General features: G+C 35.6%; 1 protein-coding gene across 2 annotated transcripts in view; it reads right to left on the bottom strand.

Moving 5' to 3' along the window:
- Nucleotides 1-19,983, bottom strand: part of LOC132562584 (IQ motif and SEC7 domain-containing protein 2-like) — a 77,672-nt gene extending 57,689 nt beyond the window's left edge. For both annotated transcript variants that reach the window (XM_060227331.1, XM_060227335.1), the window contains exon 1: nt 19,717-19,983. In XM_060227331.1, coding sequence (XP_060083314.1) covers nt 19,717-19,934 — 218 coding nt within the window. In that variant the 5' untranslated portion in view covers nt 19,935-19,983. The remainder of the gene's footprint in view (nt 1-19,716) is intronic.
- Nucleotides 19,984-21,470: the final 1,487 nt, after the last annotated feature.

The following is a 21,470-nucleotide window of genomic DNA, read 5'->3' as shown; positions in this document are numbered from 1 at the left end:
ATAACAAAACATTATTTTTCAAAATAGTTTAAGGATATTTTACAAATACAGAAATTTTATCAAATACAATCATATATGTATTGTGTTGTCACTTTGCCAGATTATCATGAGAGAATGATAAAAACATTCAATATCCATGCTTTATTGGTTCTACACGGTCTCACTTACCAAGGACAGCATTTTATTTTCTGTATTATATTTCTGAACAACATTGTATCAATTGTTCAATTTCTAATACAAAATTCTCTTCAGGCACCATGAGACTCAGTTTGTTTTTTCAGCATGGGTACTAGCTTAAAAGGTAAACACAGTTAGGACCATCAATCTTATTAGCAAATGAAACCCAAAATAGGAGAACCATTTGATACTATTGACAAGGAAATGCAAACAGACACAAATATTCTGTGATTCTACTGACCAAGTGATATAAACAGACACAAATATTCTGTGATTCTACTGACCAAGATATAGAAACAGATACAAATACTCTGTGTTTCTACTGACCAAGATATATAAACAGACACAAATACTCTGTTTCTACTGACAAAGATATATAAACAGACACAAATATTCTGTGATTCTACTAACCAAGATCTTCTAGACTTCTAAAAGACCCTTCTGAATATATGCAAATATTACTTATTGAACTCATTTCTGTGTTATGTGTACTACTATCCTTTGAAATTGCACAGGGTAAAGTCTACTGGTGGACTTCATTTTCTGACGTTTACCAAGACCCAACATGCCACATACTAATTCACATGAATAATGGCTCCATTCAAAATATACATGTGTCTGACAGTATATTCTTTAATCAATCAATATAACAGTATTCCTATATTGAGTTGAACTGATGCACCTTCCCATCCTTCTCCACTCTTGTTTCAACTGGTTCTGCTTTCCCAAGTCTTCTCTTAGATTCCACACTTATAATACGGCCCCTATATTATCACTGAAAAGGACTAAACAGGTGAATGTTATAATTCAATTCATTATTTGTTTCCTATCTATCCAATACTGAATTGATATTGAAATGTGTTATTTACTGGTGTTTTTTGTATAGTTCTATTGGTACTTTGGTATAGGAAATTATGAGTAGAAATGACGTCAGCACTGATGAAGCTAGCTCACATATATGGAAGTTAGATTTTATTGTCCATATATGGAAGTTAGATTTTATTGTCCCTTTCTTATCAACAACTTGCATGATTATCCTCCCACATGTTTTTCAAAACAGCTACAATAATTTTTCTAGAGACTTTCCACCACTGACATTTCTCACAGTTTGATTGTACTTCCTTTAACAACAAAACTGTAAAATTCTAAATTGGACTCATTCTGTCACATTTTATAGCAGAATACAACTGAGCAGAGGAACAATCAACTCTTACTTCAATAACACTGTAATATATCTGTACGTTGATCGTTAATTGGGACTTCGTTAGCTTACACAAGCTTAGATAAAGATCCGAGCTGCATCGTCTGATGCTCCGTATAAATGGCAGTTTGCATTTTACAGGATGCTGAAAGAGGGACCAGTTGTGCTATTGTGTCCTTGGGCAAGAAATTTTACCCAAATTACCTTTGATGGCATGCGATGGGCCTCCCCTTTGCTGTTCAGTAGGGCACCCACCAGATACTACAAGGAGACCTCACCACAAAATGACCCTGATTGTTCCATCAAAGTAACAAACAAATAAATATTAACCGATCAACATTTCTAATATTTTCCTCTCATATGTCAAGGCAGAATAATCAATCAACAAGAGTTTTTAAAAACTAAGCACAGAGGAAAATGGGTTGAAGTACCTCACACTCTGTCTGTAATACAAAAATAAGAATTATCTCCCTTGAAATTTTTCATTGCATTCAATTCTACAATACAAATGGATCTAAATGTTGTTTAATATATAAAAATCGCGATGAAAAAAGAAAATATTTTCTTTTCTGAAAATAAGTAATTAACTTACTTTAAAATATCTACTTGAAGGTTCACTGAATGTTAATATCATCTAAAATGTGATTATGATATCAAAGATTTTTTTATCTTAACAAAGCTTATATATGTTTATACCTTAGGCTTCCCACTTTATGATAAAGAGATTTAGGGATAAGATCTTCCTGGTTTACTGTGAGTGTGTGTGAAAATGATAAGTATCCTGTAAGTAATCACGATAAGGAGCATTAAGATATACTTTCACGGAATTCTTCACAATAAACAGAAAGAATGTAAACATCTTTCCAAGAAAATGTATACATCCTAAAAATGGTTTAGTTTGAGAACATTTTTTGTTAAAACACTGTTAATCTTCATTATAGATCTTACTGATAACAGATGCTGTAAAACTTCAGTGATTATAAATCCGAGAAGATTTTAGTTACTAGACTAAAGACTGATATCTGACTATCAATATATAATATTTATATTTCAATAAGCCCAGTGGTGGGGGCTAACATATAACCTCTGAATCTTGGTGGAGATGTAGGCCAATTGTTTTCTATAGGCTTAACTCAATTTTCTACAGGTTTACCTCCCTTTTCTACAGATTTACCTCCCTTTCCTACAGACTTACCTCCCTTTTCTACAGACTTACCTCCCTCTGTGAAACTTAAGACATTATCTATGAGATCCCCATTATAATACTTTATAATTTAAACATTCTAGAGACTAAGGTCAGTTTATAATGTATATACCTGTGATTCTCTGCTATGTTATGACAACCTGGCTGTATAGGAACATCATGATATAATACTTAAGTAGGTACCTAGTAATGATTTAAGGAATAACACTAACACTGTATGTAATGATAAGCACTTTCTGTACATATCACAGAGATGAAAAATTACATTTTTTTTTTTATTTCACATGTACAATTCTGGCATTATATTTCAAAACTGATATTTCTCTATTGCTCAATCTATTCAAATTCAGTCTTTTTAAAGTAGTTTGATAAAAAAATTTGACTGTAAATGTTCTCTTGATATTTAGTAAGGTATTTAATTTAACAATATAGTTGCAATGTCATACCTATTTTTTGTGTAATTCAGATCCTATTGACAACATACTAAGTGTTATTTTCTTTATACAATGATGTATTGAATCAATTACACTCTTTTATATAAGTGCTTTTTATAAATGAAGAGAAAAGAAAAAAAACATTAAAGGCCTTTAAAATACACTTTCCTTAGAACATCTACAGCCCAGTGTTGGACTTGTTTGAACTAAGAAGAAAGGAATTCATGGAAGACTTCATATACCACTTACTTTGATCAGCAACCATTCAAATCTTTTGACACAAATCCCACTTACCTGAAAATAAAAGAATGAAATATTGATTGCAGACACCTGAAGAAATTTTCACCAAACAAAACAAGATCATGATTAATGACAGGTTTGTGAGTTTGAAAGCTTTAGACTACTATAATAAAACTGATTTTAAAATAACAGCTACACATACTATCATTTTAATATATTTACTATTAGATAATGAAAGGTCTTTTCAGGAAATCACCCAACAAAAGATACACATCATGGTTATCTACGGGCTTATTACAGGACATTGAAGTTCATTTTGTATAGAATACCAATAAACAACAATAGATACAAGTGGGCTTATTACCAAACATGGGATTATTGTTTGATAACTAATGTAGATATTTGGCTTTACAAATTTCCCTTGGACTTTTATTATGAATGAATTACCACTCAATGTAGATATTTCATTCCAAGTCCTTGATAGTCCCTTTTTAACATACTTTCAATGTAAACTAATGACAATGGGAAAAGAAGTAACTTCTTTCACGGACACTCAAATGGATTAAATCTATTCAACCCTTGTAATTTTTAATCTTGTTTTAAACTCCAGTTATATCTAGGTTTATTATACTGGAAAAAGAGAAATTGAATAAACTATTTAAATTTATGCATTTTATTTCTATCCTGTGTGTTTCAAGATAAAGAAAAGAAACGAAAAAGAATGCAAATTAAATACAGCTATTTGTCAGTGGTATGAATTGACCTCCATTTCAACACAATAGATCAAACAAGAACAGCATACAACCCCTTAATCAATAACCTGTTCTTGAAAGTTTTCCCAGGTAACAGTTTCTGAATGTCAAAAGATGTACGTTATCATGCAGGAAACTGCATATCAAGGCCATTCATTGGACGCATTGACCAAAATATATTTATATTTTATTTAGATTTATTAATATACAGCAAAACGGTTAGTTATGACATATGACATTTTATGACTGCATGAGGTAGTTAGATATGTTTTTGTGATTTAAGGGAAATGTTCTGCACTGTACAAGTAGACTTTTCCCTGAAGAGAATTTCAATACAGCCAAAACATATAAACATAGAACTCTATTTTCTGACTGCATTATAAGACCAGAAAAGATATACATAAACACACATGCTTGTGTTTCCAGTAAAATCTCGGACAAATTAGGATAGGAAGTGGACAAAACTGTTTATTTCAATAAATAATTTTACATTGTATATTGAAAAGAAAGATCTTGACTTTAATAGTATTTCTTTACATTGCCTTAAGAGGTTTAGGGTTGGCAGAAAATATCAGGCGTGGTAAGGTTACTGGAAACAGGGAACTTTTTTTGTTCGGCCTATCATTTCCTGTACAGTAGGAGTTTAATTATAACCAGGAAGACAATGTCAAGATTTTAGACATCATAATCACCACTTCTAGCTAGAAGTACTTAAGTAAACATAACCCTGTGTATATTTTCCCTATATTGATGGCTGTGTTATAAATCTCATGAACTGGCATCAACCTTTACATACACTAAATAACTAATATTAATTAACTCATCAGAGTTTGTTTCTGTTTGAAATTACGTTCCAATCAACATTGACATACATCAAAGACAATTTTCAATAAAATGTCTCATCAAACACATCCTGGTCAAAGTACCTTCAAATGTGAATTAATTCAAAATGAAAACACTGTTGGTTATATCTAATTAGTGTATTTGTATAACATGATTTCTATAAATTCAAATTTCGCTATGTTTTATAGATTTAATATTCCTGTCAACACTGCTGAAGAGTTCATTTCATCAATATCGCTGGTATTAATTTTTGTTTATCACAAAATATAAAGAAAATGCAAAAATATTTTTTTTACAAAAGTTACTCACTGCAAGTACAAAGGGAAGTAACTCTCACATGACTGATACAAGTATAGTGAACAAGTATTATGCTTGCTGCTGAACTATAAATAGCATTCAAAGCAAACAAATAATGTGTCATACACTTTCAAATAAATTCCTAAGTTAAATACACATTATTTGTTAATACATTAGCTATTAGTTAACACATGCTCAAGTAGTTTATAACACTACTTGTACATCTATTTAAGAATCCATGATTTTAAACACTGCCAACAGAAACCATTCATAAGTCTGAACAATAAACCTGTGACCTACATCTGGGGTACTATTGCTATGAATATAAATCCATTGGAAACGATCATTATATAACTGTAAATATGTATATTATGTACTGTGTATGATAATTGTGTGACTATTTAAGGCCAAAACAGTGTCCGAGCGAATCCCTGGAGTACATGTTGTATTGACCATGACTCAAGGCTAATCAACACTCGGTCAACAGGACAGCATCTGGTCTCTCAATCAGTGTTGTACTGATTGTTACTGGGTATTGTAGCATATGTTAATGGTACATTTAGATGTCCTCCTCGCCAAGCACCCCTGGGGATATGTAATTGTGTGACCTCTCTGATCAATATCTACAATACTGTAGTGTGGGAGTGTAGAACTAATTCCTATTTCCCAGGGTTTCCTATAATTCAAACATACAAGTTACTGGTATATAAAACACACTGATGACATGTATAATCTCGTCCACCATTAGATCTCTCATCATTATATATATCTGCCACTATTTTATAAACAGGTCCATTTTCTTCCATTGTTATATAAGAAATCTCTCAGACCCCAACTCTTTCTAATCCAAAATTCTCATCATTCTGAACTAATTAGCTAGTCCCTGCAAAATCCTTTTTATTCTGGCAAATTGTAATTCGGAGGTGTCTAAACATCAGCCTAATACTGTGTTAATTAAACTTGTCCCAATAATCAGACGTCATATACCACGCAGACAAAATCAGGATCCACTTCATAATTTGATCTATTGTTATTTTATATCTGTGCAGTTTATTACAAGGTTTATCGGTAACATAAATTTGGAATTAGATATCAGAGACTGCTAAAGAATGAATTAATCTGCATCGTACAGCTGTTTCAACCTTCTAGGACTCATCAGAGATGCTACAGGCCTAAATTGTTGAATCCTCGAAGAGGACCGATGCACTTGGTCGAAACAAATGTCAAAAACTAGATGAGAAAGTGGCCTAGTTCGAAATTTAATCAATTTCATAGTTTTCAAAATTTCAAAATTGAATGTTATCAAATGAATGTCAAATATATGAGCATATTTTGAACTATGCCTCAATTCAAATTAATCAAAATGTGGCATGCTGGGTACAGCAAATTTCAGGGATTACAGTCTACCAACAGAGATGGTTACACTTTCAGCTATTGTTTTATAAAACTTTATAATTGTAACGATAGCTATCTGCTCTACAAATCTCGTTTTATCCACTTTGTTCAGGAACAAAAAACTCTCTACCTCCTTCAGAGATAACATAATAAGTGATAAAACTTAAGGGGCACCATCTACTCTCAACACAAATTAACCCTGATATATAACGCTTTTAAATTTGGACTTACTTCAACAAATCCATTTTCTAAGTGAGCCTTCTGAGAAACTGATACAAGAATCTCTAATACAATCAGACCATATGTTAACTACAATCCCTGGGCCTGTTCTCTAATATCTTGCCCCTTCATTGCTAAATATGTCCCAATTTAAAAGGAAGATTCCTTCAAATCAACAGCTGGCATAGATTTCAATATGATGTTTCAAAAAAGCAGCCAAAATGGAAGATGTCCACAATGATCCCAGCCTCCGGAAAAACTCTCAAATGGTTTGATGCTCTTGATTTTGAAGCACGGTAAGAAAAGGCAAAATACACAGCGAAAGTATAACTGATCAATGTTGATGCACTGTAACATTTGTAACTCAATTTTATTTTGATGACTGACCCAAAAGTAGAATATTAATATAGACATGATAATGCCATATTATAAATTAATCATTAAGAAGTGTGATTTACGATACAATAAATGACATCCAGTGCAGTATATGGTAATGATATGACTGATCAATGTTGGTGCTTTGTATGATCATTTACCAGCTTTGTATTTTGACTTTTTTCCCCCTAACTGACCCAAAAGCAGAATATCAATATAGGCATGACAATGCCACTTTATAAATTAATCATTAAAAAGTGTGATTTATGGTTCAATAAAGGACATCCTGAAGAGTACCATTATAACACCATTATTGTAGGCATGGAAACATGACAACTTGCGATCAAAATAGTTCCTCCACATGACAGATTTACACTGTCCATAACAAATGTTTATCTATTTTTGGCACGAGACAACAATGTGTGTAGGAGAGATACAATCGTTCAACAGTCTTGTTATGTCATTTATGGTCTTTATAAATTCCACAGTTTTGCAGGTAAACATACCATATTTTGCTAGCATGCAATACAAGATTTGCCTGAAAAGCTCTGTCATTATTATTGACAAAAGCAATAAATGACATTAAAAGACAATTAAAAGTTAGAATAACATTAATGATAAATATGTTGATAGAATTTCTGAAACTTCTAAATCTTAAACTTCACAATAAAGTGTGTGTGCTATATATATATATATATTTCTATAAGAGCCCTTTTGTGTGAGATGTGTGTAGGACTGGAGAAGTACATTAGTTAGCAGCTGTAAAAGTGTTCTACAACATACAAACATGTCTGTCAACTAGGTCAGATGCCAGTGCTACAACATATTAGGGTTTCATCCTTTTATAAGTGGAGGCCAAATTGGCCTCCTATATGTTTGGTGATAAGCATTTTTGATGACGTTGAGACATACGCCATTATGTACTGAAGGAGCTATGAGATGTCTGTGCCTGCATGCAGCCAGCTATTGATGTCAGTGCAGTTAATATACCCTTCCCTCCCCCAATCGACTCCACACAACTCCACATCATTATGTAGGGACTTCACTAATTGATGTTTGAGAATGTTATTGATATAGTACACCTCCTTCTGACATTAATGGTCACATGACCTCCCTGTACAGTCATCACACATGTACAGTCTTCATCAAAACACCATTACAAATGTGACTGTGCTTGGCTTCCTAATATCTTCACCCATCAACATTATATCAGAATATACCTACAAACTGACACCACAAATCTATAAAGTTACCCATCAACATTACATCAGAAAATACCTACAAACTGACACTACAAATCTATAAAGATTACCCATCAACAGTACATCAAAAAATACCTACAAACTGACACCACAAATCATAAAGTTACCCAAACATTAGGGGTGAAAATACCTACCAAAACCACAAATCTATAAAGTTACCCATCAACATTACATCAAAAACTACCTACAAACTGACACTACAAATCTATAAAGTTACCCATCAACAGTACATCAAAAAATACCTACAAACTGACACCACAAATCTATAAAGTTACCCATCAACATTACATCAGAAAATACCTACAAACTGACACCACAAATCTATAAAGTTACCCATCAACAGTACATCAGAAAATACCTACAAACTGACACCACAAATCTATAAAGTTACCCATCAACAGTACATCAGAAAATACCTACAAACTGACACTACAAATCCACAAAGATTCACCAAAACCAGGGGTGATAAACATTCACCAAAACCAGGGGTGATAAACATCCACCAAAACCAGGGGTGATAAACATCCACCAAAACCAGGGGTGATAAACATCCACCAAAACCAGGGGTGATAAACATCCACCAAAACCATGGGTGATTAACATCCACCAAAACAAGGAGTGATAAACATCCATCAAAACCAAGGGTAGTCAACATCCATCAAAACCATAGGTAGTCAACCCTCGTCAAAAGCAGTAGAAGTGACCATTTGCCAAAACCAGGAGTTATCAACATCCACCAAAACCAGGCGCAACCAAAATTGATCGAAACCAGGTGCAATCAACATTCACCAAAACCAGGGACAATCAATAACTGCCAAAATTTGGGACAATCAACAGCTATCAAACCCAGGGGCAACCTTATTCATCAAAATCAGGAAACATCAACATCTACAAAAGCCAAGGGTTATCAATATTCACCAAAACAAGGGATGATCTACATTCAACAAACAGGGGCAATCAACATCCATCAAAACTAGTGGTGGTCAACATTCCCTAAAACCAGGGCTTATCAGCATCCACCCACAGCAAGGGTTGTCAACATCCTCAAAAACAAGGGGCAGTCATGTCTGCCAAAACCATCGGTGATCAACATCCAAAGTTATGCTGTGGTTGTAGTTGCATATACCTACTTCCATATCTACTTCTGATGGGTAAGGTGAAGATGTGGAACCCACAAGTGTACTTTAGGGGAAAACAGGTCGACAACATTACCTGGTAATAAACCTATAACCAACCGATTCTGAGCTTGTTGTGATTATCTAACATTGCTTGTCCTTATTCCTCAATCATCCTGCATATCAAGTGGAATCCAAGTGAGGGATATCAGGAACACTGAACCCATACCAAGAACCGTGGCGTTGGCTCTAGTCCCTGGAATTTACACCATTCTGATTGTTTTAACTTCAAAACACTGAATTCTTATTTCTGGTTAAAACAAATGAGAAACCACCAGGTAGGAACTCAAGATTATTTTCATGATTTCTACGAGGTCCAGATACAGCCAATATTGGGTTAACCAAAACGAATCACCCGAGTAATTAATTGATGACATTTAAGGTAATTCAGCTTGTTGTGACTTTCACATCTTGACTTTCTACAGTTTGATTTCTCAGGATTCAAAAGTTAAGGTTCACAGACCATGAACTATTTAAATTCTAATTAAATCCCTGAGTGCTGTACTTGAAGCAGGTCATGTCAGGCAGCAAACCCTTCCTAAACAGAGAGCTGTAACAGGTACTTTTGCCAATTTGGTTAAGACACAAGTGTATTGGTTGGTTTTGTTTCAGATCATGCAGTAAGTCCATATCTCTGGTGTATTTCTGTTTCAATCCTTCACGGTAGGTTACCAACACATGTGAAAATAGGCCTCCTATCTCAGAACCATCTCTATGTAACACCACATGCAATGAGACCATAAATATGTCTGCTGCAAAGAAATGTGCAGATGAAAAGAATTTCTGTTAAAGTCTTTTGTATATTTGTCTCCTACATCAAACCTAAATATAATATTGCATTATATATTCTACAAGCTCCCACAACAACAAAAAATAGACAAATGCTTTGAAACAAATGATTCCCACACTTTTTTGATACTTAGGTTTTATGTAAGTTTTATCTTTTTTATTGTAATCATTTCTGCATCAACATTTTTTATATTGACAAGTAATTAGTGAATTTTGTAGTATCCCACAACTACCACACACCGATCTTCAGATGTCAAAACCAAAGGTAGTCCAACATTTCTTTTTATAGCCGTGTTTAAATTAGAAGACAAGAAGAACCCTAGACAAATCTACACATAAAATATTAGAAGTATTCATCACTGACTTTCAAGAAATAATTATATCATAAACTTTTAAAGTCAGATTTAATTCCAAAGTGGCTGTCTATGTGTCAGCCATTTTCATTTTTTCATCAGTCTCCAAAACCGAAAAAGCACAACTAGCAACCTACAGCAAAGAGAACCATCCAGTGCTTCTCTAGTGATGCCAATGACAACAGTTGTTTAAGAAGCGGAGCCAGATCTCAGACAAAAGCGCAATTTTAACAGCCACCATCTGATGGTGAATTAAAATTTGAAGAAAAAAATAAAATGCAACTGTTCCAAATTATATACACATTTAATCAAGCCATGGAATAACCAATCCTTTAAAATAGGTTTTACAAATACTGAATATATAAATACATAGATAACCAATTGTTACAATAGCATCACAAATCTTTAATGAAAATGAGGTTATAATCATTAATATTCAAATCTTAATATTTTTTATTTGACTCTACTTTACTAACACCTTGAACATAATATGTACCACATATACATTTTGTACATACAAGTGCAGATCACTCACCATCCTTAAGTGGATTCTGGAACTAAAGAGCTTTGCTATTAAGTGTGAAGTGGCTAAAAGGCCAATATTTCTTTAGTCTGTAATTTACATGTTAACTGTAAAACTAGATAAGCTTGCTCTCTCATGCAAATTTTCCATCACATATGATACTATACACACTTTGTTTGAGTTCTTAAGTTGAAACAGTTTGGAAATAATTGGATCATGCTAATTTGTATAACACTGTCATCTTTCAATAACAGGTCAGTGTTCAATTGATTTAAATAAGAATTTGCAAAATTGTGTACATGTAAATGTATAGAAAGAAAAAGGTAAAGACTCATTAACACTTTGATGGCACAGAATATCATAGAATATCTTTTCCTGATGTAAGGTGTCTGGTTTGACTTCTTGGAAAATGTTTTTAGCTTGGAGAGAAGATGTCAAGCATAGAGAGAAGGTGTATTATCCTCAGGTTCCGAAGACATGTGTCTTGTTCATGAAGTGTATGGTCCTCAGGGAAGGTGTCTCCACCTCAGGTTTCCTACTGATGTTTTTCTTGTTCAAGAGGTGCATGACCCTTTAGGAAAGTGTCTGATTGGTCCTCAGAAAAGCTGTCTTCTCCTCAGGTACCTTACAGATGTCTGTCTTGTTCAAGAGGTGTACGGCCCTCTGGTAAGGTGTCTGATTGGCCCTATAGGAAGGTGTCTGATTGGCCCTCAGGGAAAGTGTCTGACTGGCCCTCAGGGAAAGTGTCTGACTGGCCCTCTGGTAAGGTGTCTGATTGGCCCTATGGGAAGGTGTCTGACTGGCCCTATGGGAATGTGTCTGACTGGCCCTATGGGAAGGTGTCTGATTGGCCCTATGGGAAGGTGTCTGATTGGCCCTATGGGAATGTGTCTGACTGGCCCTATGGGAAGGTGTCACATCCTGAGAAAATATATCTATTACATGGTACCTAGTGCATCTGACTAATGCAACTTTTGGTAAAGATCTGAGATGTGATACAATCCCTTACCAGGATGATTTCTTCAGATCATAGACAGATCAGTGCAGTTGTGTATGTATCCATGGGTAAGATATTTCACACACATTGCTCTGAAAAGCATGCGAAGGACCTTCAGCATGATGTTCAATGAGGAGGCCATCAGCCTGACCTCACTTCATAATGACCCTCAGGTTGTAAATCCAGACAACACACAAAATGCACTAAGAAGATGTATTGTGTCCCAAGGTAAGTGTCTGGTCCTAAAAAATGTCTCTCTGACCAAAGTATCAGGTCCTGATAGATGGTATCTTGGAGCAGAGGTAATGTATCTCGTTTAAGAAGGGTTTTTTTTATCCTGAGAGAATGACGTCTGGCCCTGATCAAAGGTCAAATGAAGGTACATACATGTATATGTATCTAGCTCTGAAAGATGTCTTGTTCTTAGAGGAGATGCAAAGCTCAAAGTAGGTATACCTGGCCCTCACAGCAAGAAAGAAGGTGCCTGCCCCTCACAGCAAGAAAGAAAGTGTCTGCCCTCAAAGCAGGACAGAAGGTGTCTGTCCCTCACAGCAGGACAGAAGGTGTCTGTCCCTCACAGGAGGACAGAAGGTGACTGCCCCTCACACCACGCCAGAAGGTGTTTGTCCCTCACAGCAAGAAAGAAAGAGTCTGCCCTCAAAGCAGGACAGAAGGTGTCTGCCCCTCACACCACGCCAGAAGGTGTTTGTCCCTCACAACAAGAAAGAAAGAGTATGCCCTCAAAGCAGGACAGAAGGTGTCTGCCCCTCACACCATGCCAGAAGGTGTTTGTCCCTCACAGCAGGACAGATGGTGTTTGTCCCGCACAGCAAGACAGAAGGTGCCTGCCCCTCACAGCAGGACAGAAGGTGTCTGTCCCTCACAGCACGCCAGAAGGTGTCTGCCCCTCACAGCCAGACAGAAGGTGCCTTCCCCTCACAGCCGGACAAAAGGTGCCTACCCCTCACAGCACGCCAGAAGGTCTCTGCCCCTCACAGCAGGACAGAAGGTGCCTTCCCCTCACAGCAGGACAGAAGGTGTCTGCCCCTCACAGGGAAGTTATCAGCACTGCTGAAGGAAGGTGTCTGCCCCCTACCTTCAGGCAAGGTACATTATATATAGCCATTGGGGAAGGTGTCTGCCTACCTCAGAGATGATGACTGCACCTCAGAAAAATTGTCTGCCCCCAATGCAAGATGTCCATGCTTGACCCTGAGTGTTCTCAGTGTCTGTGTATATGAGTTGGTCATGCCTGATCACCATACATTTTGGCTCATCACTGTAATGCTATGATGGGTAGTCATGGTGTGAAAGCTGTGGGTTAATCAGGTGTAAGTGAATCTGTTATATACTTCCGCAGGTGTTCTACTTATCACACAGGTATCCCAGGTGTGCCGTGTGAAATAAACACATGGTGGTTAATCAGCCGTAACATTCCAATACAATATATAGGCCACTTAATCATATAACCTTGAGCATATTAATAAAACACACTGCAGTGGAAATTTAAAGCTGATGTATTTATCATACTTAAACAAGAATAAAAGACCAATTATCTTTTTTCTGACCATTTACAATTTTGTGCGTTATGATCCAGAGGAGCCAGCTCAAACAATATTGTGAGTAGTCTGTCTCCCCCACTTCTATTGTTGCTGGTACCTTTAAATAGAGTTGAGTGACCTGATAATACCTCGCAAATATAACACCACTCCTGTGTAATCTGAAAACACAGTGAAAAGCTCATAACATCCACGAATTACAATCCTGTGTTTAGGGTGAGAAGCTTATAACATCAATTACAACACAGTGTTTACGTTAGTTCTCATACCAGTTAAATTTTCAGACCCATATCTTGTACAACATATACACTATCACATATATATTAGTATCAACTTGGGACCAAACTTCCACAGATACATGTGATTTGCCCGATCACAGCTTAATACAATGATCTATAGCTTTATCTATATACACTGTACAATACTAATAAATAAATGCTTAATAATAGATTTTGATACAGACTTAACAACGTCTACATTTTTCAAGTAAACACTAAGAATAAACATCATACAAGACTGTCCCATGCCAGCCAAGGACAAACTTAATATTATTAATACCAGATGTAAAATTAGCCAATTCTGCTTGATGAATTTGACAAATAAGCTACTTTTGTTGCTATGGATAGCATGTCATGAGCCTCCTGTATGTTGTTCAGTGATGTAGCCACCAGCTTCTGCATGAAAAAAGACATGCTGTCTGGAAATTACCTTGGTTATTGACAAGGCAGGTAAAACCTAGCATATAAATTGATGATTTGGGTAAAACGTCCAGTCTAACTGTATGTGAACTTCATTTCTACAACGAGCCGATTCCTTACAATAAATTCAAACCAGAAGACAACCTTTATTCCTACTGTTTGATGAAAACTTGTATTGTTAATTATACTGCCGGTCCAATCTAAACCAATTTTGAAACTCCTATCTTTTTGGTTCTGTGTATCAGATAGGGCCTCTATAAACAGATTAAATGATGCTTAAGGTCAAATGTACTTGGAATGAAGACTTAATCAGATTTCAAATATCCTTCTTCTACAACAGGATACTGTATCTATCAAAGAAAAACCATTTAACACCAAAATAACCAACTTCCTGTTTCACAGATCTTGTATCTTTAATAGTTCCATGAAGGCAATAGGTATTCTGTAGAACTTACAGGAGAGGCAAATTACTTAAATGTTGAATAATATTATCACCACCTCAGACCGAATTAACAAAAACTTTATCATTAACAACTCCAATGGTAGGATTTTAGTACCACACTTAATCATTTCCTGAAATACAAACAGTTAGATCGTAAAATTTTATTATCAGGACAAATTTTCTTCTGTGTTGTTATAGATGAAATTTCCAGACAGGTTTTACGGTGGAAAACCTCATCAGTGAAGAAAGATCATTTAACTGTTAAATACCGGTAATGTACTTACTTTGGTTAATCAATTTAAGCTTATTATCACTTTTTGGTAAATAATAAAGCCGCTGATGAATGAACACCAAAATAATTACCAGAAACAAACGAAAAGTGTAATTAGCACAGTAACATTTCAACGAAAAAATACTGTCAACGTAAAACGAGCAAAAATAAGATTACTGATTACTGATAAAATATGTATTTCCAGATTAAATCTTCAACATGACATAATTGGTTGTTGATTATGATAAAGAAAGGCACACAATTTAAAGCCATACATCACTAAGATTTCAATATTGATTCTTATATTCCCTAGTACATGTTTTTCATGTCTAAATTCACCTCGATTTTCCCAGCAATTAAGATTAAAACACGTTTTCTCATTATCAAAGTTTGAAAACATGTCACATAATGATATATTATTAACAAAAACATTCTCGTTTTTCATTTCTACTGGAACATGATAAAATGATGCCAATTGATCTCCAATTTTCAACAAATTATACACCAGTATAATCCACATGACTCCCTCTACTTTACAGAAACTCGTTTATTACCGGTGATAAGACTGTCATTTTATTCAGTATCTTCAGTAAATTATATAAATATAACATTTTTTATATTCAAATTATCTCTAACATCGGAAGATGATTATAAAATAACATCCTACATCCCTTGATGATTTCTAAAAATATACATAAAAACATTACCTTGGTTATCACATGTATCACCAAGGTGACCAGAAAATGTAATGAAAAGTACGCTTTCAGCGATATTTGTAAAAACAAAAATAATTTTTATTTCCATTTCATAAACGGTTATGAAAAACCTACCAAACACTTTTCATTTGAGTTTGCTAAAAGCTCAATGAAATAAAACTTTCTTTGACTCACTTTATTAATGGAAAAAAGGTATCATCTTCTGGTTTCTTGTTGGTAATGCAAATTCCTAAATAAACCTGACCACCCTGTGATATAACTGTGGGTACGTGTACAAGATGATAAGATCTTTATCTCTCTATCTGGCTGACACAGGCTTTCACCACAGGAATATGAATGTATTTACCATAAAATGGACAGATAATGCACATGCAAATATGTGCAACACCAAGGTACATTTAACACAGTGTGTAGCTGGCTTATGCAACAAGATGGTCTCTAATATTTACTTTAAATAAACAAGATCAAGACTTTACTAAGATCTAACATACATTTTTTTTCCTCAGAAGAACATTTGTACATGTATATTGCCTGGGCAGGGATCCTGCATATTGAATCCTCTAAATGTTTGACCTGTGAGATCTCACAGGCACTAACTAGTATGATTTACCAGAGATAGAATCTGCTGTTAAACACTCAAAAACTTTTAACAGGTTCCACAGAAGGGAGTTTTCATTTATTTTCATCATAAGTGATCAAATCTTCTTTTAACTTCTAAATTATTATACTACAGAATGAAGAGACTGCAACAAAATCGTGTTCAGATAACATAATAAAGTTTGTCCTCACAATCAAATTCATTTTGACCATGCCACTGTAGGAGTTGAGTGAGAATTCAGACATAACCTAATGTTAAACATATAAGTCATTTGTAGCAACAATGAACCTGTGTTGTCTACGTAGAACAGCTGTTGAATCCCCCCACGTAGCAACAGTTATGACAAACATCAAGATTGTGTGTATACTACAGACTTGCAAAGGAAAATCGCATCAATTTACTTGTTATGATGATAAAAACCAGCTTTAATGGAAGCAGACATCTTGTCCTGATCAACGGTTTTTGTTGAAAGTGTGAGTAATCCTATAATAACCTAAAGGTTAAGGTCACATGAGACGCTTTTATCCCGTGACATCATGATGACAACGTAGGAATGCCATTTTTGACTGCTCTGGAGGCGACTTATATTACTCTAGAAAAGTTTGTGTTTCATGTTTTAATTAGGTCTAACAAATTTTTGAATCTTTTTTTAACGGATTGACAGTATTTCTGAATGAGAAAACTATGCAGCATTTTTACTCTTTTCGAAAAAAATGTATATCTTAATAAAATAATGTGACAACCTCTTACATCATAATATACAATGTACTGAGTAAAAAGTTACTAGTAGAAGTGAGATTCTTGTCCTCTATATGTGATATTAGGTGACATAAAACAGTATGTACAATTCAATAAATAATAAACTTTATTCATTATACACCAATTGTGAAACAAGTAATTCCAAATTGTATTAATCACTCTTGTCGACCCAGATGAAAGCATGCGAGCGGTCTTAGTGTGGAAGGAAACCAGAGTACCTAGAGAAAACCCATGTGGTCAGACAGGTGACCCCATACCTTTTCACATCCATTCCAGGAATCGAACCCCGGACGGCTTGGTGAAAGGCAAGTATGTTACCATTGCACTATCCGACCATCCTAATGTACAATTTACTAATGCTCAGCATGTATGATAGGGAAAGATTAAAATTTTCAATGTCTTGAGAAAATCAAAGAGTTTGAAAATAAAACATGCCTTTGCATACTGAATCAAATAGAACATGGAGGTTCAAGATATATCAATATTTGAGGAAGCAGGGAGTCACTATCTAGAAAGGGTATCAGAAAATACAACATGACACGATAACAAAAATCAAGACAATCCAGCAAATAAGTCCCCCAAAAAAACCCCAAGTTTGAAGTTTCAGTGACTAGATGTTTCGGAAGGTCAGACCCAAATCCACAAATAAAGTAAAGACATGCTGAATCTGAAATTACACTCCACAAATAACATAGACACACTGTAGGTCAGACATCACTCCACAAATAATGTATAGACACACTGTAGGTCAGACATCACTCCACAAATAATGTATAGACACACTGTAGGTCAGACACCACTCCACAAATAATGTACAGACACACTGTAGGTCAGACATCACTCCACAAATAATGTACAGACACTGTAGGTTAGACATCACTCCACAAATAATGTACAGACACACTGTAGGTCAGACATCACTCCACAAATAACATAGACACACTGTAGGTCAGACATCACTCCACAAATAACATAGACACACTATAGGTAAGACACCACTCCACAAATAATGTACATACACACTGTAGGTCAGACATCACTCCACAAATAATGTATAGACACACTGTAGGTCAGACACCACTCCACAAATAATGTATAGACACACTGTAGGTCAGACATCCCTCCACAAATAATATACAGACACTGTAGGTCAGACACCACTCCACAAATAATGCACAGACACTGTAGGTCAGACATCACTCCACAAATAATGTACAGACACACTGTAGGTCAGACATCACTCCACAAATAATGTATAGACACACTGTAGGTCAGACACCACTCCACAAATAATGTACAGACACTGTAGGTCAGACATCACTCCACAAATAATGTACAGACACACTGTAGGTCAGACATCACTCCACAAATAATGTATAGACACACTGTAGGTCAGACACCACTCCACAAATAATGTACAGACACACTGTACGTCAGACACCACTCCACAAATAATGTATAGACACTGTAGGTCAGACACCACTCCACAAATAATGTATAGACACTGTAGGTCAGACGCCACTCCACAAATAATGTAGACACTGTAGGTCAGACATCACTCCACAAATAATGTACAGACACTGTAGGTCAGACACCACTCCACAAATAATGTATAGACACTGTAGGACAGACATCACTCCACAAATAATGTACATACACACTGTAGGTCAGACACCTCTCCACAAATAATGTACAGACACACTGTAGGTCAGACACCACTCCACAAATAAGGTACAATAATGTATTATATTATACTGTACTTTACTCCATTAAAAATCAACAATTGCGATCTAACCAGACTAAAGGAAATTTTAAATGTTTAGTCTGGTAACATTACAACCACAGAAGCCATATACCTGGCACAGGGTTTAAAAGCACAATTAAATTGGTGGGGGGGGGGAGTTGTGTCAGGTTTGTATATATACAGGTATACCCCCTCCCTTTCACCATCAGCACATCAACATACATAGAACAACCTAGTTACTGGTCTCTTATTTAAAATTACATTGATTCACTTATCAATATAACATGTGACCCATTAATTGCGATAAATATTAATGACCTGCGGATTTTCCCCCAAAATAGTGAAAGCCAATCAAGCGTGTACGCATTAGTGTAATACGTATACACTGACATTATCCCCCACATGGCGGTCGTTCAACCTAGCCGAGAAACTGTTGACATATTTTGTCATGCTGTTGGAAAAATGAATTAAAACTTAGTGAACGATGTAATAAGTTTAAACATTCATGTATTTGACGGTTACATATCTGTTGGTGTAACCCTGACGCCGTATGAATGCCAGGTACTGTATATCTGTATACATTCTTGTTGATAGCCCCCGCGCTGTGTTTACACATGTGTAATTGCCAAACTGTTGAAAACCAATGTCGCGACGTGACATTAGTCTGGGAAGATACTTTGTCTAAATACAAACCTGATTTGTGGTGTGTTTAAAGTGAACGTTGCCACCTTTTTCAGCAAGCTATCTCTCTCCCCTTTTAAACTGACAAGCTCCTCTTCTAATCGTTCTATTTTCTCCGCTTGGAGAAATACCGTTTTCTCCTTGTCTTGTAGTAACCTCCACAACTCGTCCACCGACGTAGTTTTTCCAGAATCACTATCGACGATATAATCCCCCATTTTGTGCACCATCCCTCCACACAAACCTGTTGTAATATCCACAAAGAATACCACTACATTGTAGCTACCAAAAATCGTCAGCCATATTCAACGAAGCGGACTGCCACAATCAATGTGGGCACAGCGATCGTGAGGTACGCTGTATACACTCTCCAATAGCTAAGTATGTAAACACGACATAAGACTTATCATACACCTTCCAAGAAATGTATCTACTGTCTGATGGCCAGCCTTTCACTCTTTTTCAGCTGTCAATTCTACTGCACGGCGGATTGAAAGTTTACGTACTTTTGACTATTCAGTGCGGAAGTACGGTGGTGTGACGTCACGACAGGTAGAGGGGTCACTTCAGGTAGATGTGCCGAAATGCAGTTACTCATCGTACTAAATATAGTTACTTGACACATTCGGTATTAGGGTCCGTCTGCAATTGTACTTCAGGGAAAAATGATTGAAAACCACCAATTACACAACATTCGTCGTTTTTCTTTTTAAAAAAACTGATGTCACCATAAAAAAATATTACCAGGATCATCACGCAGATCCTAATTATAGACTTTAGCTACTCACAGTGATATCATTACAAAAATTAGCAGGTGAAATAACTAAATAAAGAACTTTAGATAACTAGGTACATTGTTTCAATATTTTATCTGATAATGTGCAATTCAATTTCAAATTGTCCTTTCAGTTTTTGATAAAATTTGAAATAGTAAATGAACTTTATATTTATACATACGTTGCTGCCAGGAAAACAAACTCCGATCTCCTGCTCTTTAATATTTAACATTATTAAGTATGAATTTTATATCTTATACAGCGCTCACAGAGAAAAGAACTGTATTCCAAGGCGCTTTACAATACATCAATCAATACAGCTTGAGGGTTTTGTTTGGGCTGGCTTATCAGTATATCTGTAGATGTGCTCGGTCTAATATCGCTACACGCGCACATGTCAAACGTGCGTACGTGATGTATACCGAGTTCTGCTGTAAACTTTATTTATTTTACAACAAAAGAGAAGCTAGCTCTATCGACTTAGTTTATTCACTCTTGTTGACCAGGTTAGAATTTCAGTACAGGTAAATGAATACACTGAACGTAGAAAATAATACTGATTGTGTTGTGTAGGTCTTCCAAGTACAAACAAGCGTTCGGGCATGTGACTCCATACCCTTTTTCACGGAAATCGAACCCTTTTACTTTTAAGATATCCGTTCGGAATACCCATGTTTAGAACGTGTGTTTTCTTCGTTGTGACACATCAGCTGGACGTTGCCACAACCATAGAGATTATATAGGACCATGGTATGGCGGACATTCCATGGTGTGTAATCCTTCCTTTTAAACCCTTCACTATTTACTTGCAAATGGCCGAGAGGCTGTAATAGAGAATACCTATCAAATAAACAATAAATAATAGAGTGAAATTAGCCGTAAGTTAGTAACTTGTACTATATCCAGCCCTGTTTACCTGATACATCATCCTTCCGCTTACCGGAAAGATGACCCAAATCTGTGTGACCTATCGATATCCTGATGTAACAT

Source organism: Ylistrum balloti, unplaced genomic scaffold, assembly GCF_031769215.1.
Source record: "Ylistrum balloti isolate Yb309-2 unplaced genomic scaffold, AGI_CSIRO_Ybal_v1 Utg371456, whole genome shotgun sequence".
In the NCBI taxonomy this organism is placed as follows: domain Eukaryota; kingdom Metazoa; phylum Mollusca; class Bivalvia; order Pectinida; family Pectinidae; genus Ylistrum; species Ylistrum balloti.
Note: the sequence above shows the minus strand (reverse complement) of the source record. Positions and strands in the feature narration are given on the sequence as shown.